Below are 27,035 nucleotides of genomic sequence, written 5' to 3' on the forward strand. Positions count from 1 at the left end.
TATTGAAGTTGACTTCTGTGTTTTGAGGTATTATATTTCATTTGTGTCCAAAGATTACTTTGAGAAAAAGATATATATTATGCCAAACGTAATGTTGAGCAAGCATAGCCCTGTAAGTGAGGGGTGGAAGCGGGAATAAAAAAGTTATTTTAGGGACCTAGCACTTTTGTTGTTCTTCTTTCTTTTTTCTTTTCTTTTCTTCATCAGGTCAGTTACGATCTGTAGTTAATATTTTACTTACTTGGTATCTATTTACTGTTGTTTTCTTTTCTGGTGTTTTTTTTTTTTTAGGATCTTTATGCCAAAGCTATGCCCAAATTAGAAAAAGCTGTTGAGCATGGTAAAGGTAAATCAGTTGAGTTTTCTTAACTAGCAATTTAAAATGCAGGACTGTACTGTATCTTCTGTTAAAAGGGAATTCCATTAAGCATTGTTTTATATATGTAATTTTGAATGCATTTAAGACTGCTTTATTTGCACTGTATGTCTGTTTAAATTTCCTTTGTAGGTCATTATGACACTACGTTTCTAAACAATTAAAATCTGAAACCTGCATCTATGTCGACCAATGTCACTAAAAATGGCAGTTATGCAGGAAAAGAAGGAAAAAAAGCCTCACAGTTTTTTCCCACTTGGTAGTATTTGCTTGACCCAGCCTAGTAACTGAAACTTCCTGCAATGTTTATTACTTGTCACAAGTGTTAGGTCTTTTGTTTGTCTTCTTTAGCCTTTTCATTTTGGTTTACTTCCTTGGATCTCCTAAGAATTTTGAATTAATCCAAAATAATTTGGTTTTGGAAGCATCCTTTCATACTTAGGCTCATCAGGGCTGAGCATGGATGCTATCTAGAGCTCATTTCAGATACTGCACCTCTCTTCCTTAAACTTAACAGTCTCAGTCTTTTGAACTCCTTTATATGGAAGTTTTTTCATAGTTTTCCCTTCCCCCATTGCACTCCCATCTTGGAGTGACCTTTGTTTATTTTGTGTCTTTCCTTTGTTCTGTGATTTGGTTTTTTGTACACTGTTTTACTGAAACTAATTCTTGTTAACATGTAAATGTAAGAATCCATTTGGCAAAGGTTTTTATCACTAATTTGAAAAAGAGATGATCGAGATGCGAAAGAGCAAAACAAAACAGATGGCCCAGGAGCAAAGGCAAAAGCTTCTATGAAAATTGGTAAATACAATACGATGTTCAGTTTCATTCATGTGTCACTAGAGAAGATCTCAAAGGCTTTGAATTTTATGCCAGCAGATCTAAAATGTGCATGATAGTTAAATGTGTTTTGATAACTCTTTGTTTTGTAACAATTGCCAGCATGTATTGATGATTCCTTATCACAAAACCACTTTCACATTACATTAAAGCACTTTGTTTTGACTTATTTTCAGAGGGCTGTGAATTTCTCCAAAACCCCCCTGCTGGCTTTTATCCAAGGCTTGGTGTGATAGGTTTTGCTGGAATTGTTGGATTGTTTCTTGCTAGAGGTAAATGGGAACCTTTTGAACTGCTTATATTATTATTTGGGATAAATAATGTATTTGGGTTTTTTTGGATACTAATTTTTAATTGTGACACATGAGATCTGACTTAACTGTACAAGCATGTTTCTACAGTGTTCCTCCAATTATAAAGAAACTTCATGTAAAAGGTGTGTAATAACCATCAATTATTGTTTGAGTACTGTATTTGTAACTGGAATCTAGTCTTTGATCTTTTCCAGTTCTAGCTTATTATAGCAAAAGTAGGAAAGGATATATATATTTTTTTTTTTAGCCTAAAAATCTTTTTAATTACTTAAGTTCCTCATCACATATGTCACTGTAAAAAAAACTACAGAGGAATAAATTATGGTAAAATACAGAGGTTCCTGAACTATGATACATGTGCAATTAGTTGTTGTCTATTCAAGTTCCTTCAAAGTATTCTGTGTCCAGGCACAGAGCTGCTGCAGATGGTGATATTCAGCAAAAACACTTGTGAACTCTGGTTGTACTGTAAATACACGCATGTTTTGCTCTCTAGAAATGCGATACAGTTAATTTCATCACACTAGTTGAAGAAATGAATACGTTTGTGCTTTCATAGAAATAAATGTTATTTTAAGAAATGTTAATTGTGAAAAAGTATTTTGTGTTTGTATTGAGATATTCTTAATACAGTGAAACAAAGTAACACAAGAAGAAAACTTGTAGGTAACAAAACTGTAAAATTCTAGAATTTCAATACTAGTGAGGACTTGCTGTGGATAAAAATACACCTTAGCAGGGCCTATATATGTTGAACAAACTGGAATTGTGTGCTTGACTCTGTAGAAATGGAAAGCATTCTGTGAATATATGCACTTATATATGCACTTATGTATGCACTCCCCAAAATATTTAATTTTCCAGTGAAGGTGATGAAAGCAGTACTTTTTTTTCCTAGCATATTTTTTTAAATGAAAATCAGGCTCTCCAACTTTACCCATTTGAAGTTCTTTCTCTTCAAATTCCTGCTTCTTGAGTTATATGATTATGAATGAGATCAGCTTCCAGCCCTTACGACTGTAGCAAAATTGGGGGGGGGGGAAGTGCAGTCTTGGGGCTGGATCTGAAAGATTAGAGGGTCCCAAGTTTAATAAAAATCCCTCATAATACAAATGTCTAATTTGTGAATCTTCTAGGATGGGAGCCATAATTTTAAAACTTTTTGTCTAGTTATAGTTTACAATATTGACTGTTAGTTCCAGAAAGTATTCAAACAGTAGAAGGAAGTGCCCCTTAATTTTGATGCTACAGAAAGTTAGAACCAAATGTCCTCTTTTTTTAATCCCTTTCCCCCCTTGGTCTCACTGGAAAAATTGCCCTCTTGGAAGGTACAGGTAAAATCTTTCAGGTCTAACCATAACACTTGAAGATACAGCTGCCCAGTAAGTAGAAAGTACGGTATTCAGAGTTTAGTCATGTGACTATTGTGCAGTCATCCAGCTTGGTTTAAAATACCGTTGAAGATAATTCGTTCTAACCTTCTTGAGTAGTGCTGGAACGGACATGGGAGTGTTCCTAAACTTTCCTCTAATGGGTGTCTCCCAGCAGGTAGCAGCCTGCTGGAAGGCATTAATATCTTCAATTATTACATTTACTCCTAAAGTGATATGGTAGGCACACTGATAAGCTATCACTAAGGAAGGTTTCCCCATTCCTAGAAATTACAACAAAAGTGTAATTCTTCTGGTTGTAAAGATGCAATGAAGCTTGCCTTTTCTGTGCTTTCTTATAGCTAATTGGTAGCAAGTTCCCTCTTCACAAGACTAGCAACATCTCTTTATGAATGTCTCTTGTTTACTGCTAAGTTTCTCATCTCATCATGAGCGTGTGTTAGTGGAAACACTAAACATTTCTAATATGCATTTCCTCTTCAAAATTAATTATTCCTTCATTAGAAGCACATGTGGTTTTGCATATAGAACAGGCTGTTCTATGAGGAGCAGAACTACTGCATCCTGACTCCTGTACGTCTGTTCTATGACCTTTTTTCTCCTGTACTGCTTGCTTTTCTCCTTTACCTGCTCCCTTCTATGTTCCTTTCTGACTGGATAAACTGCAGCATGCCCTGTAACTGATTCAGTGATGCATATTGTCACTGGCCAGCTAGGATACACAACCTGTGGCCAGCTGTGATAAGAGGATGAACTTTTCAGGCAGTTAAATTATTTTAGACTTGTATAATTTAATAGAGATTAATCAAATTGATTAAAATGTTCAAAATTTTGTTGGGGACTGAGCAACAGGCGTGTAGCATAATTGTAAGTACTTTAGTTTAAAAGTACTTTCAAATGCTTTGGAAATTGCTGTAGTGAATCAAGAAAAATTATTCATAAGAGCACTTGTGGAAGAATCAGTATTTGTGAGTCAAGGTAACTTATAAAGTTTGTATTGGAACCTCTCTTGTTCTGCTTGATGTATCAAAAGAACGCTATCCTAACCTTTCTTTGCCTGAGTTTTTCCTTTTAGTTTAGGAAAGAGTATCAGTTGGTATAATTCTCTTAAAGATCTCTCAACTGTGACTTTTACTTCATTATTCAGTACTGAAATAAATTATGTATTAGTGATGTACAGTAAATATAGTTGTAACGTAATTTTCACTATGGAAAAATGTTAATAAAAATATTATCTTAAAAAGGTTAAAAAAATAATTACTGATCAGAGTAATTATGTTTCTTAAGAAACCAGTAGGACTGAACAGAAAATGTGCTAAACTGTATTTAATGAAATTGTTTTGATTATAAATAAGAGGGTAGGGCCATTCAGCTGTCTTGGTTAACATATACTCTAACAATGTTTTGGGGTTTTTGTTTTGTTTTGTTTTTTTGTTATGAAACAGGCTCAAAAATAAAGAAGTTAGTGTATCCTGCAGGTCTTATGGGTATTGGTGCCTCCATGTATTACCCTCAGCAAGCGGTTTCTATTGCAAAGGTCAGTGATGATACCTTTCTTTGGAGAAATGTCTTTTACTTTCATTATTGCCTCCTACCTTCAAATTAACTGGTAATCCTTTTTTAAAAGCCATGTCAGTGTGCTTGGCACTTAACAAAAACTGATAGTTATTTTGTCAAAGAACATGCAGTCTAGGCTGAAAGACGGTAAGATACTCTGTTTCTTTTAGTGACTTTTTCTAACATTGCAGTACTGTCTTCGGTTTGAGGAACATAATTTCCTTTCTGAATCTCTAAGCTCAAGTAATTATAAATTAATGTAAATATGCTTAGTAAGTGCAGTTTGCATGTTTACTTACAATACAAAGGAAGCTTGAAATATCTTGAGAGAAAATGAAAACAGGGTTTGAAAGAAAGAAAAAAAAAAGGGAGATTCTATAGAGAAATCATAAGAACAGAATTTTGAGATAAATGTTGTTGTTGAAGTTTTCTGCTTTTTGTTGGATAGAGCTTTAAGAAAGATAGCTTGCACATTCTGGAATGGGGCGAGAGTTCTGCTGCTTATTGGAAGCCTTTCCTGTTTATGCATTTGTTGTTTCAGGCACATAAGAAACATGTTAACTTACAGTTGCTTAAGTGGGCTTCCGGTGAAAGAAAGAACTGAAGAGACCAGACAGTTGCTTACAGCCCCTGTTCATGTCAGTTCATATGCCTTGCTGTCCACACTTAATTGTACTGGCAGATTTCTCAGTTCTCCACCACATTCTTTTTCAAATCCAGCTTTTGACCACTCACAGTGCACATATTTTAATGTCTCAGAAGTACTTTGTATTTCATGTTTTGGTAAATTGGCTATCCAGTTATTGGTGACTTCACTGAGATACCAGGATGAAAATATGATATTCTTAAGAACGTACGATGTTCTTTGAAAACTGAAAGGTTGTTGACTTAGGGAGAGTCAAAAATGCTGTGTTTGAACTCTGCCAGCATGGTGATACCCTGATCTTTGATGGAATCTTTTTTTAGTGCTTCCAAGATTCAAATGCTCTAAATACAGATGGTTCTGTTGACTTATTCTCAGGGAGTGAAAATTATGCAAGTGGCAGAAAAAACCCATCAAAATTTAAGAAGCTTAGACATTTCTGTTGGAAACTGTGTATTGAAATTCTAGTTGCCTTCTGAACAGTGACGTGGGACATGATTGAATGGTGTTCAAACTGATGTTATTGTTTTTAAAGAAGCTCAGTTCAGTCTTAACTATGGATTTGCTACTAACAGCTTCACAATAGCTTGTTTATTTTATGAAAACTTTGAAGTGCATGATTGCCCTTTGATTAATTCACAGTTCTTAGTTTGACTGTAACAAAAAATCTGATCTGAGACCATGAGCCTGAAACTTGATTGGAATAGGTTTAGCTTTGACTTGGTCAGGACACTAGATGTATGAGTTTGAAAACTTCTGTGGAGAGAGTGATATCCTAGATACTGTTATGGTTCCTCTAATCTCTCTCATGCTTTGCTTTTCTTAAAGAAGCGAAGTTTTAAGCATATCAGATCTTACTATCCATAATTTTTATGCTTTAATCTGAAATTGGAAGTACTTTCATCTCTAGTAATTGTTTTGAAATGTTTCATAGGCCTTTCAAAAAATTTCTGTAAGCCTAGAAAGGATGCTGGCAGTACAAAGCTCACTTGCCAAGTTAATAGAACAGTATAGGAAATATTCTGGAACATAAATTTTTAATTTTTTGTTTATTCTTTATATTATGTTCTTTTTATTTTTCTTCCATATTTGAGTACTTCATCACTACTCTTTCATTTACAGTGGTATAGTTCCCTTCATTTGGTAAACTTGCAGATTTGACCATACTTTAAAAGACTAAAAAAAGTTTTGGGTGGTAGGTTGGTTTTTTTCCTTCCCACCTTTATTAAAGACTTTGCATTGGAGAGCTGGAAATAAACACAGCAAAATATATTTGCAGTTGAGGTACAACACTTGATGCATCTGTCTAGAAGAAAACTTTTTTTCTTTAATTAAAATGTATGAGTTGCTAAGTGAAGTTATAGCAACAGAATTAATAATCGGTAACAGGTAGTTTTCAGACATTATTCATGTAACTGGAGATGAAAGAAATGCACAGCCTAATTAGTTTTTTCCCTGCTTTAGTAATCATTCTAATAAATCACAAATTTGTAAGGGATTTGTTTTCTCACTGCTAGTATTACTTTAATTTGTGTAACTTTGAACAAATGGTCAGACTGTATATGTGGTAAGGGAACTGAATTCAATATTAAAGTTTATTTTGTTCTGGTGGAACTTTAAGTAGTGTTTTGGAACTGTATTGCTTTCCAGCTAATCATAATACATTCAAAATATTTTGTATCTACTCTGGCTTATCTTACATCTGGAAAAAACTGTCCATTATGAAGTTACTTAAATCAGTCTCTTTATCATTAGAATTAATTTTTGTTCCTTGTTACTAGAACTCAAATTTCCTAATGTAGTGTGTGTTATGCTTACCTTCTTGAAAGAAAGAAAAACTTCCTAATATGTGTGTGTTTATTTGACAACAAACTAAATTATTTCTATGTCTTTTGAATCTATGCTTCATCCCTTGCCCAGTTAGTCCATAAGGCATAAACAGTTGTACTGGCACAACTGAGAGCATGACACGATTACAGGGACCGTGGGTTGAAAAGAAGCAGTTGTGGTAACTTAATCCATGTTTGCTGCAGAATGAAATGCTTGTGAAATTGCACTATGACTACTTTCTTAACAATATAAATGTAGAAAAGCCAGCAGATTCTCAGTTTAGTTTCTCAGTATGCAATGTAGATAAAGCATTGCTAGCTGTAATTCTGATCGATAATTTTGACATACAACATACAGTATAGTCAATATTATATGCTTATGGTCCTGTGTTGAATTAAAATATGGGAGCTTGTTTATGTGCACGTTAGGCCTTAGAGACTGCTGATGCTACCCCAGTAGTGCCTAGTATGGGTGTTTGTGGCCCAAGGTCACTTTCAAACTATTTCGGAGTCCCTGTTGAGAACCGCTCAGTCTGACTTTTGAACTTGTTTGGTCAAATTCTAGCATACAGACTTACTTAGTGTTGCATTGAACAGAGGTGGTATTTTAGCGTGTGGTAATTTAACACAAACAAGCTAGAAATTGTTACCTTCCAGAAATTAAGAATTCCAGATGACTGAATGGAAAAACTTGTCCCTCTTTGAAGGGAACTCTTTGTATGAATGTTGGAATGAATGCTTTGAATAATTGAATGAACTGTTTGTATTATGATTGTTCCTTTTACTTTTCCTGGTTGGAACTGCCACTCCCAAGAATAGTGGTGGCAACTGCAGTATCGAACTGCTTCCTTTCAACTGCTTCTTGAGAAAGAGAGGTATAAACCACAAGCCTAACACATGACTGTAGCGTTGTCTTCATGAGAAGATGCATTGGGTGGTTATGAACATTTCTTGGCTATGTTCCTGTTGATCCTGTAACTTGCAGCTTACAGTCTATCTAGTATTGTATTTTTCAACCCATGTGAACTGTGAACGTGTGCATGGGTCCCAGCTCTTGGGAGGTGTGTACAGTGTTGAAACATTGGTTGACTGTGGCACACTAAACTATCTGGGTTGCTGCACCTTGTGATGTAGCCACTTTACTCCAGCAATGTGAATGACCAGTTTCTCATTTAGTGCTATTCATAATTCACTTGATTGTATGACTCCTATAATAAGAATATTTTAAAGTTTGTACTGTTAGGCATTTAGAGTGTTTTTAAGTATTTTAATGGAGTATTTTTGAGCAGGAACCAGAAATGGCTTATGGATAGTTGTTGTTGTTTCTCATTTTAGTCGATAGCTGTGTCCTCAGTAACAATGCAGACAAAAACCCCCTCTGTTTGTTTGTTTGTTTATTGTGGTTATTTTTCAGTCCTGGTAGGTTTGTACTGCTTGCACAACTGATCACGCTATCTTTCCAGGTGAGCCATAGGCTCCTCTGACTTTTAGAATTTGTTTGTTGAAGTATTTGAGAATGAACATTCCTGATAGTGAAAAAGAAGATAACTGTCTATACCTGTAATGGTTGAATTGAGGGATTTTGGAGATTTAACACATTCACCCCTGGAACAGTTGGTGTGCTTTTTTTCCGATGTCCTTTATCACCGTCAAATATAGAGAAAACTCAGTGCATCATACCAACTTGTTTAAAACCAAAGTACAACCGAAATTGTCAAATGTGGTGACATATGCTAGCTCTTTGTATTTAAAACAGCCTACATTTTGGATTTAGTTGTGACTCGGAAATGTAGTTGCTGATTTGGGTTTGTTTTCTTTTAATTCTAATTATTAAATAGCCTCTTCTGTAAGGTAGTAACATGATGTCTGCCCAGAAGCACATCCCTTACCATTGTAGTACGTAACTGGTGTACTTAATTTTGTTCAGACAAACAAAGGGAAGTGGTTCTTTGTACCATGTGTGCCCAGTGGTAGAACTCCTTGGCACAGGATGTTGTGGATGCGAAGAACTTGCATGGGGTTCAAGGGGAAGTGCAAGAAGTTTGTAGGAGGGAAATTCCTTGGGCATTGTTATACATGTAGAACTTGCCTCTGGCTCAGGAAGTCTCTCAGCAGTGAGTTGTTGGAGACTGGAAGAAACTTAAAAACTCTATTCAGAAACTGTTTCAGAAACGTCATTTATGCTTGCCCTGTTCTCATAGCTTTGGTTTTCCAGCTTTGCCTGCTGTGGGAGATAGGGTGATACTTTCTTATTTCTTGAGTTCATAAGTTTTTAATAGCTGTCTAGTTGGGCAAATTGTCCATTTTTTGCTCTTCTTTATTTGTAAGAAAACTGATAGTGATATGAAAGTGAGTACTGACCTGAGCCTGGAGCTGTAAAAACCTAACGCTCTGGAGTTTTAAAGGATGCTATGAATATTACAGTTCCATATCATGTAAGGAGCAGGAGATACTCTTTTATTACTTAGGGATTTTTCTTGTCATAAAATTACCTTTTGGTGTGATACAGCAAACACCATCTTTCCTAGCTGTCTTCTGTTTTGAGAGTTGACAGCTGGTTATTCATTACAGCCATCTATCAGCAAATTAGGTCTTTCCTCTAAATAGCAAATAAAAAGAAACAAAGGGGTACTCTTACTGTTCTGTCAAAGCAGCGAAAATGTAAAATTGCAGAATAGTGACAAACTAAGTAGGGGATTTTTTTTTTCTGTCTTTGAATATGGTCAAATTAAGAAATAATTTGCATATGTTAAATAAATTGAACATCAAATACTAAGAAAACCAGAATTGTTTCCATGCAGCATCATTCCATCCCTTTTTATACAGATATATTTTCAGGTACTCTTCAAACAGTTTTTTAGCAAGTTGGCTTTTCTTATTCCTTATGTGTCATTTTTTTTTTCAAGATGTTTAATGCTGCATACCCTGAGCTTGAACAGGAAGATGTTAAAGATCTTGTGTTTTGAGACTTCTTCCACTTAAACAAGAAGCAAAATAATATTTCCCAGATTATTAAGTTCATGCTTTCTAATATCTTTTGTTTCAAAGGTTGCTGGTACACAGCTGTATGACTGGAGTCTTCAGGGATATATTGCTGTAGAATCTCTTTGGAAGGATAATCCTAAGAAGAAGAAATCTGGGAAAAAAAGTGATAAGGTAAGAAGTCTGAAGAAATTGATTTCTGAATTTACCACTGCATTTTCAGACAAGGAATATACGAACAATAGTGTTTTTTTCCACTCTGATTCAGCTTTTATTTCTGAAGACAAAGATTTAATTCTATCTTTCTAAGCTGTGGAAAAATATTAAGCTTATTTCAAGTTAAACTTTCAGAAATGCTGTTTGGAAGTTTTCTTTAGTATAATCTCCTAAGTGTTTAATAGGAAAGTTGGGAGTATTGTGATTGGAATGCTAGGGAGCAAGGCTTTTACGGTCTTGATTATTAAAAAAAAAAAAAAAAATTTTTAAAAGTAATTTAATTTGACAAGCGGCATCTTAAAAATCTGAAATAACTTTTTTATTACATAGCTCCTCTTTGAAAGAGAGCAAATAGTCTTGTTTCCAGTTTATTCCCATTTTGTTTTTTTCCTTTGAATGTTCATGAATATTTGCTCTAGCATGAAGATGTCATTGTGTGCTGCTCTATTAAACGTTACTATCTAGTCATAAAAACAGCAGTTTATAGGGATATGCAGTTCTTAAGGATTTAGTCATGGATAACTAGCTGTGTGGTTTAATACTTACAGCCCTATTTTAGGAAGCTTTGGTTTAATCGGTTCTCATCCAGGGGGCTGCCAATAAAACTTGAATTTCTTTTGAATCTGCTTTGAACTGGGCATCCTGGTGAGGTACCAAGCAGAGTCATTGCTGATAGCTTCTGCTTTTAAGATTTCCAGTTGTTAAACGCTGTACAAGGGATCAGATTAACATTCACATACCTGATTTTTTTTTTTTAATTAAAATAACGTTCATCTTTATTTTCTGTTCTACAAGTCACTTTTTTTTTTGGTCTGGCATTACTGTTCTGTGTTAGGCTAAGCAGACTGATGTTTTGCCTTAGATATGCCTGCATCAGATGACAGAGCAAATGCTAAGATAACGGCTTTGTTTTCCAGAGTATGGCAAGCACTGAGGTTTCTTTAAAACAGCATTTTTTAATTAACATTGCTAATACAACTAAGTGCATGTCTGCATGCTTATTTTCAGTTTTGGAAGGGAGCAGCTTTCCCTAATCCCCCTACAAAGCATCAGTGATACAGTTTGATTTCCTTGCGTACTTCACCAGAGAAGGGAAGCCTTTTTTTCCAGTGTTCCTGTGGTCCATGCTTATACAATACCACCCTTTTAAGGCATGTGTGCCTTTAATTACTTTAAATCTCAATATCTCAGCCAGTGTGCTCTTCTATAGTTGACTTGTAGTCATCAAAGTAGTTGTGCTATATTTAAGTCATATTATTCAGTGTACATGGATGAATTTATCCTTGGTTTTGAGTTAGTGTTTTTACTGGTATCTAACTATTTGCTTATATGTTTGTGTGTGTTAAAGCAGTGTATATGAAGACTTTATATTAGATTTTTTTTTTATATGTATGATGTATATTATATTTCTGTATAAAACCATAGAATCGTTGAGGTTGGAAGGGACTTCTGGAGGTTATCTGGTCCAACCCCCTACTCAAGTGGGGCCACCTAGAGCCAGTTGTTCAGGACTCTGCCTAGATGGCTTTTGAATATTTCCAAGGATGGAGACTCCACAACCTCCCCGTGCAACCTGTGCCAGGGCTCAGTCACTCTCATGGTAAAAAAGTGCTTCCTGATGTTCAGAGGGACCCTCCTGTGTTTCAGTTTGTGCCCATTGTCTCTGGTCCTGTTATTGGGCACCACTGGAAAGAGCCTGGCTCCATACGCCGTGTACCCTCCCTTCAGGTATTTATACACATTGATGAGATGCCCCCGAGCCTTCTCTTCTCCAAGCTGAACAGTCCCAGCTCTCTCAGCCTGTCCTCGCAGGAGATGTCCCAGTCCCTTAATCGCCTTTGTGGCCCTTTGCTGGACTCTGTCGAGTATGTCCATGTCTCTCTCGTACTGGGGAACCCAGAACTGGACACAGTACTTAAACTTTGTCTGTAGAGTTGGTCAAACATGATACAGAACTGTAGTGAATTGTAAGGTTTTAGTTTCATATATCTGTAATGGTTTGCTTCTACAAATTTCTAGATGTTATGACTGGATAGTAATGTCCAATAGAGCAGTACACAGTGACATCATTATGTTAGAACGAATATTCATAAATACTCCCCCCCCCCATAAGATTCTGTTCTGCTGCTTTCAAAGGCATTTTGCATTCTACAAAATGCTACCAAGTTTCAAAATAAGTGCAATGTGATTAATTATATTGGTTGAAGATTAGCACTGACTTGTGAAGAAATGGGAACCTGTTTTAATGAATCATTACATTATGTTATGTCTTGATCATAATTTATAACCTGCCTGAAGCTTCTGGAGTTAAGTATCTTAATGATGTTTTTGGTTTTTATCTACTAGACATTTCTGTTACCCCACAGGAGCAAGCTGTGCTTGTAGACAGCTATCTGTATCTGCTTATCTGTATCTCTGGCACAGATAAGCAAACTGACTTTTAGGAAATAGATGTAGATGGCTCAGTAAAGCAGAGTGTAAGAGACCAGAGAACTGTGTGTGTTGATTAAATGTGTGCCAGGGAGAGCCTTTAAGGTTTTTAGGGATTTTTTTTAACTGCTACATGAAGAAATAAAAGTTCAGGTGTGTAGCATAAAGCTTGTGTGGTTTTAAATTCACTTCTAAACTCACTGCATCTTTAGTTCCTGATTTCTAAGCAACTATGCTTGTTCTGTTGATACAAACTGCTGCCCTAGCCGCAGACTGCTTCCCATCTCTTATTTTAGTTGTTTAATGTAGCCTGGCAAAACTAACAGGTGATTTGAAAACAACTTTGAACCAGCAGAAAGTCTTGGTCTTTCACTGTGGACCTCCTGATTGAGCCATAGCTCACAACTGGTAACAGTTCATACCAGGTTGACAATGGTGTATGGCTTCTGGGTTGTTGTAAACCAGAAGTCCTGTCTGACCAGAACACGGTATTTTCAACCCAGAGGCCTAAGACATAAGGGGGATAGCCACTGAGGGAGATGTTTTGGAGAGGCAATTGCACTTGAATAGACTGCAGGTATGGGACAGAGTTCCCTAGGTAGGTCTAGGTGTGGGGCGAGTTCCAGACAAGCTGGTTTGGAGAAATGCTCGTGTGTCCTGTCAGTTGCTGAGTCTTATGAGAGTGGAGACTTTCATCAGTGGATACTCATCCTGTATTGGCCCTAGGTGCTTCAGTAAATGCACTTGTATAGCTCTTTGAATAAACAAAGGTTAGTTAATCATACTGTACCTTTCCCAAAACCTAGGCTGTCAAAAAGTATCTCAAAAAAATAGACAACATTAAAATATTTCAGAAAGACAGACTGACAGTGTCAGTAAAAATTAGCTGAGCTTTTTATTTTATTGTGCCTAGGCTTTCAAAAGGAAACATGTGGTTGTTATTGGAAGGCAAAAACTTTTGAAGCTTTCATCTTATTATAAGGCTTATTCAAGCACTTGCTACCTCAGCAGAAAAACAAACGACATGCAAAATTGCAGAGACCACTAAGTAAACACACTTCTTTCTCTTCCTCCTTGCAGAATCTTCACATCACACCCCTTACTTGCCAAAATATGTTATTTGCACAAAGGAGTGAAATGCCATTGAATGGTTCCCTCCTAAAGTTCATCTAATTGATGAGTATTGTTAGTGTTAACTGTTACCATTTAACTTCATGGATTAGGCAAGATACAAAAATCCTGTGGCTCAAATGAAGAAGCACTATGCACTTGATGAAATTGCCTGCATTTCAGGTGTTCAGTGATCTCTTACCACTGGAGTATACAGCCTCGTTGTTTCTTTGTCCTCTGAAGTTGTTGAAGAGAGGGTATTGTCTCCCTGGTGTTTAGAGAAGCTGAACAGCAGTTGTGAAAAGTCACATGCTTTTGAAGTCACTACAGTGTGGACTGAAAAGTATTTCTAATGGAAGAAGTCTGCTCTGAAACTTCCTTGTGGTGAAGCAGTATAAAATACATAGTTGAGAATTTGGTGGGGTAGGGGTGGGTTTGGTTTTTTTTGTCTAGTTGTTTTGTTTTTTTAAGGTAGTGTTATGTTCTATCAGGATGTGGTCAGTCACAGTTAATAATTAAAACCTCTACTTTTTTTTATACATATAAGCACTGGTGTGTCCCTAACATGAGATGTGAGAGGTGAAGTTTACCCTAGAAAAACTTCTTCAGTCTGTCTCTAGTGCTGTGTGGTTATATTAGTGCAAAAAAGTACTTTTTGTTCATACAGGTGATCAGATCCACCAAAGCAGTATCACCTTTTCCAGCAAAACAATTTCTGTTTAAGTTGCATTTTTATTGGAGCTTTTACTGGTACAGAAGTGTCATGGAAGAAAAGAAATACTTCTAACTATCATGTACTAAAATTGGCAAAGCATTCTAGGATAGATTCTGGGACTTCTGTCTTCATTTGACAGCCCTGTGACAGAACTGGGTTGGTTTTGTATATTTATTTCTTATTGTCATACTAGGCAGCTAGATTCCTTAACTAGTGAAGGCAAATACAAATGTTATTCTTGAGTTGTTTTTACAGCAGATGTAACCCATTTCGTGAAACCATGCCAGAGCAAAATATGGGGTTTTTTGTTTTTGTTTTTGTGACATTCACTGTAGCATTTTCCTGTTGTTACACAAAGGATTCTTGCAGATAGTCAAGCAATATACAGTTGGCTCTTCTTGGCTTGTGTTGATTTGTTATGTTGCTCATAATTTGTTTGATAGTCATAGGTACCACAGCTGTGCATAACTTCATGTTTGTGCAGCAATATGTCATTAAAATAGATGTGGTATGTTAATTTTCTGAAGGTTTTATGAAACAAAAACCTGTGCCAAATTGAGGTCATATCAACTGAAATCTAAGTTCTGCCAAGAAAGATGAATTCCAGGACCTTCTGCTGCTACATTTCAAAACACTGTGACTGGAGCCCCTCCACAGAGCAAGTCTGTCTGATAAGGTTTTGAATATATATTACAGTATAGCATTCTGGTATCCTGAAGCTGGCTTGTTGAAGGAGCCGGCTCTTCAGGGTGTCAGGATGAAAGCTCTCTGCTAAAACTACACGAGTACCATAAGTAAAAATAGGTGTTCACATTTTTTTATTTCCAGAAGGATGAAACATTTTCCTAATAAGGGCAGCAGGAGTAGTTATTCAGCTTCTGTATACTTTATCTCAATATAAAGTGGACAACTTTTCTACTTCTTCCTTCAGGTAGAGGAGATGGTAGAAGAAATGTAACCATCTTGTTGGGGGCCAAGAATATTTTAAGGGTTTTATCTTCTGAAAATCTTTTGTTTACTTGAGTGATCTTTACTCACAAGAAGTAATTCCATAAAAATCAGTGGAATTAGCGTTAATATTTATATTATCAGGTTGTAAATCCTTAGGGGAACCGATAGTGAAATGGAAGATATGTGTCTCCAACCTTGTTTATCTTAAATTTAGTTTGCGAAATTTGTAGAGAATCACACCAACTTATGCCTTTATGCAGTTTTTTAGAATGATGCATCTGAAACCCTTTTGAGTAGCGTTAGGTGGCATCAAACTTACATTACTGGGGTTTTGCAGTTATGAAGGCTAATACCCTGCATTGCCTTTAGCTAGTCTTTGTAACTGGTCCCTCTGCTCTGCCCAATAATATCATAGTTCGTGCAAGATAATATTTTTCTTTATTTCTTTTCTTCTACATTCTTTTGCCTTCCAGTGCCTACAAAAGTGTTGAAGTAGCTGAACTGTTAAGCCAGTGAATTGCAGCTTCTTTTTTTTTCTTCCTTGTCAACAGCAATTTCTGTTTGATACTGGCTGAGTTTATCAGCTTTAGTACCTGTTCTTAGGTCGAGGGTCAGAGGGAACTATAGCAGCTTGAGGATTTTGTGCAACAGCATAAACGTAAGGACTGTGGTTTTCTATACAACGGATTATAACTTCTTTACAGAAAACTGCTTAAATATCAGTATTTCAGAGCCATGGTTCAATACATACCACCTATAAGTTTCTAACAATCGGGTCCCGTTTGTCAGTCAGCTCATTTTATGTTTATTTTCATGAAATGCAGCCTTTTTGCCCTTCCTCTTCTGCCTCTGGTTTTGATACTTCCATAATTTGTACTGTTGTATTGTGCTGTAGGGTTGTTAGCTCTCATAGTATAATGACTTCGTCTTCAAGTGACAAGGGCATGTGTTATGGCACCAAGTCACTTAAATCCAGGTTTTGTTCCAGCCAGTGAGCTAATATGTGCTGAAACACATAGAAAAACAGTTTTCTTCAGTTAGTTCTCAACTTTGTCTTGTCTTTATACCACTCAAAGAGGTGCTGTATTTTCAGCTGTTCTGGATTCTTTCTCTTCCCCCCACACTGAATCGGGCACCCATTGTTTTCACTGACGTGGCTGAAATGTGAAAAACCAGAACAGCACTAGAACTCTAAAAACACCCTCCTTTTAGGTCCTGTTCCTTTCTTCATATGTATGCTCTTTCCCACTTTGGTCCAATCAGTAATAAGATCTTACAGAAGACTGAGGTTTTCCCCCCCCCCCCCTTTTTTCTTGCTGTCTGTCATTTTGGTGTTTAAACAGCTTCAGAGATTGAGAGAAAGTCTTGCAGCTTATTGTTAGGTTTTCATTTCTGCCTGGTCTGTTGATAGAAACTATCTGTGACTTACCAGCCAATACTAATATATATTTTTTAACCTATATATATTTATTACACATATAAAAATATAAAAATGTTTAAAATATAGCTATATCTATATAGCTGTCTCTGGGTATTTTATTAATTGTTAGCTGGTGACAGAGTGCTTCCAAGTGCCAAGATTGCTCAGCTTTGTTTCCTGCACTTGGTCAGAACAAGCATCAAGGAAATTGTGGACCTGGATTTTCCTGACCTGAAAGCTCTGGTGGAAGTTGTGATGCCAGTGTGTTGACTGGGGAGCTTTACCGAAAGCGTCATGGATCGTGACCGTAGCAAAGCTTAAATTGTGTTTTAAGAGGAGAGTTTTTAAGTCACTTGTGTTTTGAGTATCTTTTAAAACACAACATAAGCAGCTGAGAGAGCTTCTTTCTACAGTAAAGGCTTGTAAGACTCGTCTGTTCAAAAGCTACCAAAGACAAGCAAAAGTTTGGTCATCTGAACTAAAACATGTACTTCTGCCAGAAAATACTATTCCCTGTCATAGGCTCTCCTTTTATTGTTTGGTAGTAAGAACAACAACAGAGTAAAACTTGTAAAAATTATTACTACTTTTGGGTTGGATCCTTAGTTTGGGCTGTGGTGAATTTAAATGTGTTAGAGGTAGGAAAAGCAGAATCTACTCCACAAAAAGTTGAGCTTTTTAGGGCAATTTAAGAGTAATATTTTTAAAAGTGCTTCATATTTCTGAGAAAGTTAAGTTCAAGCTCAACTAAAAATAAAAGATAGACAACAAGTTATTGATTGACTGGGGGAGGATGAATAAGGTAAACCAGTGACATTCTCTTTGTTCTAAGCAATACATTGCAAACAAAAGAGGACAGAAGAAAAAGTAAATTATTAATCTGTGAGCCCAGATGAGCCTTTGTTTTTCTTTTGCACCTGTTGGTTTTTTTTCTGGTGGCCAGACTCTACCTTTCAGGAGTTTTCCATAAGCATGAGACATGTATACCTACCTTTGGAGTTACAATTTCTAAGGTTAGGTGCCAGTGTAAAAGTGCCTGGCCATCTGCAAGACTTCCTCGGAGCAACAGAAACTAACTTCTGCATCAGACCAGGCTGTGATGTGAGAAAAAAGCCACCCCACATCTGGTTTTTTTTGAGATTAGGGTAGGTTGCTTTTGGGCATTTTTCTCTGTATGGAAGGAGAATTTTCACAGAAATGGTTACTTTTTTTGGTTGTTGTTTCAAATTCAGGTCTCAGTGTATCTCTGTTAGATACTGTGAGCTAAGTTGGGGTGTCTTTTGATCACTCGTACTGAAACCTTACAGAAAGCATTGTGTACAGTCCCCTTAGTTCCAATATTATTTTCAATTTCAAATAATGATTTTTTAAATTTTTTTTTAATCCCATGGAATCCCAATGTATTGAACACTTGACTAATGAATGTGTTATGGAGATTTCTTATCAGTCACCTTATGGTTGCAACTGTCAGATGCGTAAGAATGCTGCAAAATATTTCCCCTTCTGCTGTGGGATAGAGCTCTGATGTGTGAACTCCTCTGGCCACCCAGATACATTATGGAGTGCTTGTGTTGAGCCAGAAAGTAGAAAGACCATCTTGAATATGTGCCTGCGTCTAATTATGAGAGGGCATCATGGCACAGAGGCAGCCTGTCTTCTGGGTCATTGATCTAAACGTGTTTTTGCTTCTGATCTGGTTTTGGGTGTGAGTAGAGAACCTTGAGACTTTGTTGTAAAATTAGGTGTGTTTATGTCCTGTGCTAGCTCAAAGGACGTCCTTTTCTGGCTACCCCTATTACTGCTTGATCAGTCTCACTCAGGTTCACTATCTACGTAGTGGGCGCATACAGTGGCTGGAGTTAAAAGAACTTCTTAATTGCTAATTCAGCAAATGAATTTGTGTGAGGAATGACAGTTTAGCAGTGGATTGGCTTGAATTAAATAACTCAGGCTTAATAGGTCTAGTGAAGACAAGCCCTGTGATGAGATCTACTGAGCTCACAGAAACAAAGGAACTGAGCAAGACCCCTATTTTCATGTATGTTTGTGTGTCTGTGTGTGTGTTGCTTTGGGGTTTTTTCCTCTTTCAGGACAAAAAAAAAAAGCTTACCTAGGTGATACTTGCTTTTTACAAGTTAGAACCAGCAAGTGGAAAAACATAGAACGCTCTGTGAACAACTTATTTTTAGTTCATTTGTTCAGGATTGAGTAATCCCTGAGATGAGGCATTGTGAGTCAGATTATTTATTATAAATTGTAGTAAAATGTCATAACTTACAAGCTCCTGTACAGGAAAATTACGGAGTAGATCATTATTTTGAAATAGGTGTGGTTTCTGGATGTGATTTCCTATACTATGAAATATCCGGGGGTAGTGATCAAAACCAAATGGGTTTTTGAAAGAAAGAATTACTATTTAAAGGTCTTGCTAGGCATATTTTGAATAAGAAATTTAAGAATTATCTTCGTAATTGAATCTTGATGTATTGAGTCCATATCTCCCAGCACAGCATATGCAGGGTCTCATAGACTTGGTGCCTTATTCATAGTGTTTAATTTGTGCTGGGACATAAATTTGACCCATCCTGTGAAATGTTGTATGTTTTCTAGTCTCTTCTGGCTTCTTTTGTTACATTTTCCATCACATTTAAGCCATATTAGGTAAAAGTATCTTTTTAGAATTAAAAAAAAGCCACTTAATTTTCATGTGTAGAATTTAAGGATAATTGAGGCTGGGGGTGACCTCTGATCATTTTGTCCAACTCCCTGTTCAAAGCAGAGACAGCTTCGAAGTTAGATTTGGTGGCTTGGGCTTTGTGCAGTCAAGTGCTGAATATTTGCAAGGATGGAGATTCAAAAAGTTCTCTGGAAGACTGCTCCAGTACTTGATCAGTGGTGTGATACACCACCCACCACCCACCCCCTCGCCTTAGATCTAATAAAAATTTGCCGTGCTCCTGTGTCCTTTGCTCTGTGTCCTTTTGGTGTGAACCTCTGAGAAGAGCCTAGCTCTTTGAAATATGTAAATGCCCACTAAGGAACCATGGATAGCAATTAGGTTCCCCCTTTGTCTGGTCTTCTCCAGGCTGAACAGACCCACATATCTCAGCATGTCCTTGTATGTCATGTGCTTCAGTCCCCTAGCCATGTGTGTGGTCCTTTAAGTGTTTGGTTTTTTTTTTTTTTAATTGATATCTGTTTAAAACTATAATCAATTGCCTGTTCATTATAGCATACTTGGCAAATACATAGACCAGACACTCTAACAAGCCTCTCTTCCTTCTTTGATTTCTATCATCTATTTCGGGGAAAGTGTGAGAACACTCTCTCAAAGGATATGTACTAAAAAAGACCTATTGTATAAATCCACACAGAATTCAGAGAATGCAAAATAGCAACTCTGTGGGAATTCATCCTCTGTTATTAGTGCAGGCAAAATGAGTCAATTAAAGCATTTCTGTTGAACTTCTTGTTCATTCAAATCCTTTAATTGCTCAGCTAACTACAGGAAGACTAAAATCCAGAAACTGTTCGGGAAAAGATCGTATTTGAGTATATTATACTGAATTAGTCTCATCAGCCACTTGATTTTGCAAGAAGTTTTTGTTTCAGCTTTTGAAGAGGGTTTCTGTTCTAGCAAAAACATTAATCATGGATTGCCTCAGTTGAAGTTTTGTGCATATTTTTCCCTCCTCAAGGGTGATGCAGATGGTGACAAGCCCCTGGAAATCCATGCTGCTTCAAATGAAGAGCGAATCCAGAAGTAGAACACCAGATCACTTGGCATCAAACAGGTAAAGGATAAAGACCGATAACAGTATGTGGCTACAGCAGCAAAATAACCTGGAAAAGCTGAACATTTGCATGTTTGACTTGTAGTTATCTTCATATTGATGAAGAAAGAGGGGTAGAGAGGGAGAATTTTATTCATCTTAACATTTCTCAAGAATATGCATGCTCCTTAACACTATTTAACTTACCTAAATTCTTCATCTTTAGAGCATAGCAAGTAAATGTATGTCTCCTCCAAGGCTTCCGAGTTAATTTAGCAAGGTCTTGTTAATGTATTGCTTTTTTTCCTTCTTCCCTTCCCATTTCTGTCCCCTGTACCAAAAACCTCTTTGCCTTCTTTGTCACACCTGTGCAGGCATGAAGGAGGGGAAAGAAACCTCTTTCCTACTGATATGTTTTCTCTAAAGATTTGTCAATGCCAAGGTACGGTGTTATCTTACAGCCTGTAACAGTCCACGATGTGCCTGACCTTTCATGTTGATGCACCTCCCTAATGAGATGTGCTTCATCAGTTGGGAATGAATGATGGAGGAAATGGAGGCAGTGTTTCCCAGTTCTCCGAGCCAGAAACTTGAGTTGAGATGCCACTTTTGTTTCAGACTTGGCCACTGGGCTGCTTTCTAAACTCAAGCAAGTCCTGTGATTGTTACAGTTTCTAGAAAAGCAAAACAAAAACACATTCTCAACTTTAAGGTGGTTCAATTTCATAGGACAAAAATTGCTCTGTATTTGAGGCTTACTATTACTAATGATAATGTAACTGGACATAATTTAGTACAAAATCAGATAATGTCTACTCTGCTATCAGTTGATAAAGGATGTTTTTCCTGAATGTGTTTTCTAGTTGCTTGTCTTTGCCCTGTATTATTTTCATATTATGTTAAAGACTTATTTTTCATCAGAAAGTAATCCTAGCATTGTAGGGACTCCTCATTATTTTTGTATGCAGCATTCCATTTACCAGTAAAATTCTTTCTTTTCCTAACTGCCAACTGTGTAAATAGAGTCTGGATTTAGAAAACTGCACCAATTTTTTTCTTCAATGCATCATCACCAGTCACAAATGTTTGCAGATGTGATGGAACACACACATGTGCTGAGCAACAGTGTTCCACTGTTACACGGTCAGCTTTTTAAAAGCAAAACTAGTTTCTAATGTTGCATTTCCCTTATTGTTTTTTTAATTGCTATAGCTAATTCTCACAAAGGCAAAAAGGTGTGTTGGCTGGCTGATTTACTGAGTACATGAGTTTTTCCTTTAAACATATGAATATAAAGTCTTTAAGAACACGTGTTTTCCACTATTTTTTAAAATAGCCATGTAAAATAAAAATTAAAAAAAAAAAAAAAGGAAGAACAGTTTTGTTTTGAGTAAAGATACCCAGGAGAAGAGCCAAGAGGAATAAAAGCTTCTCTAAAATTCACTAAAATATTGTGCTTATTGTGAACTAGGACAGAGCTTCTAAATTATAAAAAGCCAGGAAAATTGAACTTTTGTTTATGTATGTGGGACACTGTACAAATATCAAGGTTCATTACAAACAGAAACCTGTAAATAGCTTTTATTTTCTTTTAGTGTTTCTTACTATGTGAGTATAATTTGTGGTAGGTCATTATTCACTTTTTGAAATGCTAGTGCTTTTTGCTTAAGGCACATTTTCTTTTTAAGGAGGGGTGGGTGGAAGGAAAGGAACAAAGCTGTCAGGAAGACTTATACTAAAGTTGGTATCCAGACCCTTTGTCCTCAGGATTTTAAGCATAAACATACTCTGCTATATAAGTAAGTTTTGAGGAGAACCTCACTAACGGCTGCTGTCTCAGATGTTCTACTGTCTTTCTTTTTAAAGAGTTAAGATAATTGCTCAGGTTGTTAAAGTACTTGGGTGTTGATGGTGTTGAAATCTACTTGTTTTGCCACATGTTTATAGAGGAGATACCTAAATGGAACTCGTAGATTTTTGACCTAGAGCAACCAGATGGTGAAAGTTCAATTCAGTATGAGTTTTCAGCTGTTCTGCGGGGGTGGCGATTTGTTACTTCTGCTTGAAATCAAATCCAGTTATTTAACTCCATACCCAAGTCCAGATGTTTTGTTGGATTTGGGTGATCCCAAAGGTTGGAGAACGCTGCTGTGATCTTTGAAAAGATGTATTTGTTTATTCTGAATGAGATCAGTCCTGAAAGTCTCACTTTATTTTCAACTGTTGGCAATATTCCTAGTTGAATCTGGTTACTAAAATAAATACTATCTCATTTTCCTCATCAAGATTAGCCACAGCCTGGGTCTCTGAATTGTGAATGGTCAGCCAAGGCAAAATCACTTCAGGTTGGAGACGGTAACATATTTCTCCATTCCAAAAAACAGCAGCATTGCACCTCCTTTACTACAGTATGTTTGTCATCAATAATTATATGCAAACTACAGCTCAAACCACATCCCATTGTGGGAGAAGAAAGCTTTAATTTTACCCAGCTGTTGTGCTGAAGAGTTGCACGGAAGTGACATGGCTTTGTGTTTTTCCATGAAGACAGCATATCTCTTTTTCACTCTGCTCAGGTTCTATATTTATGTAATTCCATTTCTTTGAGTTAAATTACCCTAGCTTTACACCAGAGTAAGTGAGATCAGGAAAAAATGCAATTGATGGGAATTAATAAGAATTCTATTTGAGAAAGTTGGGTTTATTACAGAAGATTGCAGTTGCTGTTTTGTTGGTATGAAGTGTTCTTTCTCTTTTATATTTCCATACAGTTCAACTATAGGAATCAAGTTCTCTAGAGAAGATATAATCATTAGTGCTCTGATGTCAGTAATATGAAGAGTTAAATCTCTTTACTAGAAGTAAATTGGTATTGAGAATTTTCTTTGATGTGGCAAGTTGATCAAAATCTATTTGAGGAACGAAGTTTTAATTGCACTTTGACAATGGAAAGAAAAGGCCTAAGATATTTAATTCTGCTTCCTCCCTCCCTCCCTCTCCCCCTTATCCTCTGTCCCCTTTCCTCAGTTATAGGTGAACAAAAACATAGATATGAGCAACAATTTCCCAAGAAAAAGAGGAAAACCATCTGAATCCATTTTGATTTTGAATGTGACTAATCTGCCTTCTGCCTCAGGAAAGACTGATGGTGTGCTGCTTGGGCTTCTGGTATGGAATCTGTGAAAGGACACTACGTATTTTAGGTCAGTCTTGAGACCTTGTCCTCAATTGTGCAGTGGGACTCAAGTCTGCCCATGCTTGTCCCATTGCAGGATCAGCATTGCAAGTAGCAAGTCTCAAAATTCCTCAGTCTCTTGTTATTATTTATATAAAAAATAAAATTCCAGTTACACAAAATGGTCCTGTTTTTTTCCCTACTCTTATCTTCTTTAAACTCATGTATGTGACATTTGCACAATCTGTGAAAGGTTCTCAAGATGCTGTTGACAATGCCTTTATTTTTTAACAGTGAGGAAAAGCTTAAAGTAGCATGATGTTTTGGCTAACATTAGCTAATAGAATTACGAATGAGAGCAATTACAATGACTCGTGTTTTGTCTGAGTCTCCCCCTCCTTTCTATACAAATCTTCTGCCTCATCAGTGCCAGCGGGAGGTGTATAATGAAGCATCTGTGAGTTCCTGTCTAGTAGATGGATGGGAATGGAGCTGTTAATGTTCTTGTTTTTGCTTGAATGCACAGCTCAATGGGAACCAGAACGTTAGTGGTGGGAACCAGCTATAGAATAACTTGGCTGTTTCCTTATTCCCAGCTAGGGGAGGGGAAGAAAAAGTTAAGCAAAGGGAAATACGAAAGGATTTCCAGCATTTCGAAATCTTTGCACAATAAAGCCCTTTCATAATTTGTTGCCATTTCCATGAGTGTCTCTTTTGGGGCATGATGCTTCACAAGTTACTGTAATCCAAGTAGCTCAGAGCATTTAAAGCTCTGTTGGTGAGTCTTAAATCTTCCTAAATTAATCGGTGAATATGAGGACTGGGGAAGGATGGAATTAAATGTGTGCTTGTATGATATGTTAACTTTCTACAAAGAACAGAGAAGAATATACAAAGTAAATCGTATTCAAAATGCTTTAAAACATCTTTGTTATTACTTGGTTAGGTATTCTGCCTGAGTGTATTCCACAAACTTTTAGAGAAAAACAAACAGACCTTGGCAATGTGAATACCAGTCTGTGTGGGCATTATAAAACGGGCCAACTCTTTTTTAATACAGGCATAAGGCATGTGGTTGCCTCAGGCAGAAAAACAGTATCTTCCAACATGTTCAGTGCCTGTTTTTATGATTGTTTCAGGTTGGTAAAGATGGATGTTGATTTAGCAAAGGGAGCAGAGTTCTTGCGTGGGGTTTGCGGGGTGTGTGTGTTTCGTTTTTTACTTCAGATTTGCCAACATAGTTCAGACAGGCTTGGGAGGATCAAAGTAGTGTTTATGTCAGTAGTAGAAAGGAAAATTGGGAAATACCAGTCATAGTTGTAGCTGCTCTGTTACACCACTCCTGCAATACAAGCATAGATTTGTTTCTTCCCTTAAAGATAGTCCTTCACTTAGGCATTCTCATATCCTAGAGAAAATGACTACCATTGAGTTAGGAAAACAGATTTAGATGCCTGTATTTTTTTTCAGTAATATTTGGCATATGCCACGTTGGCATTTAAGAACATAATTACTTGATAATTTGATTATTTTCACCCCTAGACTCCACCAAGATGTGCTTTCCTCATTCTCCTTTTTGATGCAGTTGTTAGCCGTCCTGTTTCTTTTTACTGCCTGTAAGAGCAAAGTGAAACTTTTCATGTCCTGTCTGTTTCACTAGCTAATCCTCAAACACAACAGCTTTTAATCTTTATTTGTTTACGTGTGTGTGTTTAAAAAATCCTGGGTTAAATAAGTATCACTTGACTTAAATGCTTTTTACTTGATTACATCTTCATACTGCATATTTACACTGCTGCTTAAAAACATCCCAAATGGTAGACATCAAAACAGAATGCTTTTATCTAGCAGGAAATGACTGCCTAGGAGCACCTGCATACACACATGACAAGGAGATGGTTCCAAAATGTGAGCAAGATAGCCCTAACTGAAATCCTTTCCTTATGGCTTCTGTTTTTTTCACAAGTACAGGAGAAAAAAAAAAAAGTTTCATGCTGGTAAGAGTGCAAGCGATCGTAAGTGCAAGCAACCTTTCAGCTTGGTAACTGGAGTCTGTGCAACCGAGGAAATAGTGTTCTCATTTCAGCATCCTTGGCCATAGCAGCCGTTAGCAGGTATGTTGGGGCCAGGTTGCAGTGCTCTCTCTTAAAAACATGATCTTTAATCTCTGCAGCATGTGAAAATCGTAGAACTGGAGATCATCAGGTTGGCCTGTGCAGCCCTCAATGCTGGGATGACAATTCCTGTAGGTAGTGTGTTGGTAGTCTGAGTGAAAGTGGACAGCGTAGCCTCTCCTTTTGCTAGAAGGAGCATCACCAACCTGGAATAATCCCGTTAGCCCAGGTAAATATGCACAATCTTGTGGCCTTGAATAAAAACACAGTATTTTGCCACAAGTGTTCATTGCAAAAATCTGGCTTGGACTCAGTGCTCTAACTGTAGAAGGCCCCAGACACAGACTTATTAGCAGAGGTTGTAACTGAAATGTTTTGGAGCATTCTTCGTTGCATCTGTCGCCTTCAAAGAGAGCTATATCTGCAGTGCAATAAAGAGCAAGATTGATATGGAGGGAATTGTATTTTAGACCTAGAGAAAAGAATGCCCTGGGAGTTGAAGGCGCTTGCTACTGCTCTGTTCATTAGCCCTGGAAGAAAAATCTCAGTGTGAGCACATTTGCTTCAGAACAAATACGAGCTCCTGCTGCATGCATTTTTTTCCCTTTTTTTGTTTTGTAAAGGTTATTTCTGTACCTTCCCATAAATCCCAAGCTCCTTGTAAAGCCAGTTTTATCATAATAAACTGCTATTGACAAGGCGTGTTTTGGCTCTTCAGGCGTGCTGGGACACCTGCATAACTTCCTGCTGGACCTTCCAGGATGTAGCATCTCAAAGCAGGGTTGGCTTTTGCACCTGGATGGCCTGGCAGCTGGCTAGGTCAACCCCATTGCAGAGTGTTTTTGACAGGTACAAAAGCTTCTTGTTTACAAGGAAAACCTTTGATAACAATATCTTAACTACAAAGCAGAAGATGTTTTAGCAGAAAAAAGATGTTTCTAATTGTGCAGCAATCTCCTGTCCTCTTAAGGTTGGACCATTAGCTGATTCTGGTATTTTTTGACTGCATATGGTTTTTAAATTGGCTGGAACTGACAGCTTTCTCAAGGTCTCTCTGGAAGCAATGTTGGTGTATTGATGCAATTGTGTTGTTTTCTCCTGTTTCATGTCAGTGAAGTTCATTACTGGCCATGTCTGGTTAAGGACCAAAGTCTGATCTGGACTTTTATCCTGTCTTAAGTGCATGGATTCCACCA

At 37.0% G+C, this 27,035-nt stretch overlaps 1 protein-coding gene across 3 annotated transcripts in view; it reads left to right on the forward strand.

Moving 5' to 3' along the window:
- Positions 1–27,035, forward strand: part of APOO (apolipoprotein O) — a 47,602-nt gene that overhangs the window by 10,200 nt on the left and 10,367 nt on the right. For 2 of the 3 annotated variants that reach the window (XM_075521132.1, XM_075521114.1), the window contains 6 exons: positions 292–346; positions 1,396–1,491; positions 4,370–4,461; positions 10,002–10,109; positions 20,476–20,571; positions 23,578–23,907. In XM_075521132.1, coding sequence (XP_075377247.1) covers positions 292–346; positions 1,396–1,491; positions 4,370–4,461; positions 10,002–10,109; positions 20,476–20,544 — 420 coding nt within the window. In that variant the 3' untranslated portion in view covers positions 20,545–20,571; positions 23,578–23,907. Of the gene's footprint in view, positions 1–291; positions 347–1,395; positions 1,492–4,369; positions 4,462–10,001; positions 10,110–20,475; positions 20,572–23,577; positions 23,908–27,035 lie in introns of those variants that run through there. The other variant, XM_075521122.1, reaches the window with a different exon arrangement.

Source organism: Mycteria americana, chromosome 1 (genome assembly GCF_035582795.1).
Source record: "Mycteria americana isolate JAX WOST 10 ecotype Jacksonville Zoo and Gardens chromosome 1, USCA_MyAme_1.0, whole genome shotgun sequence".
NCBI lineage: Eukaryota > Metazoa > Chordata > Aves > Ciconiiformes > Ciconiidae > Mycteria > Mycteria americana.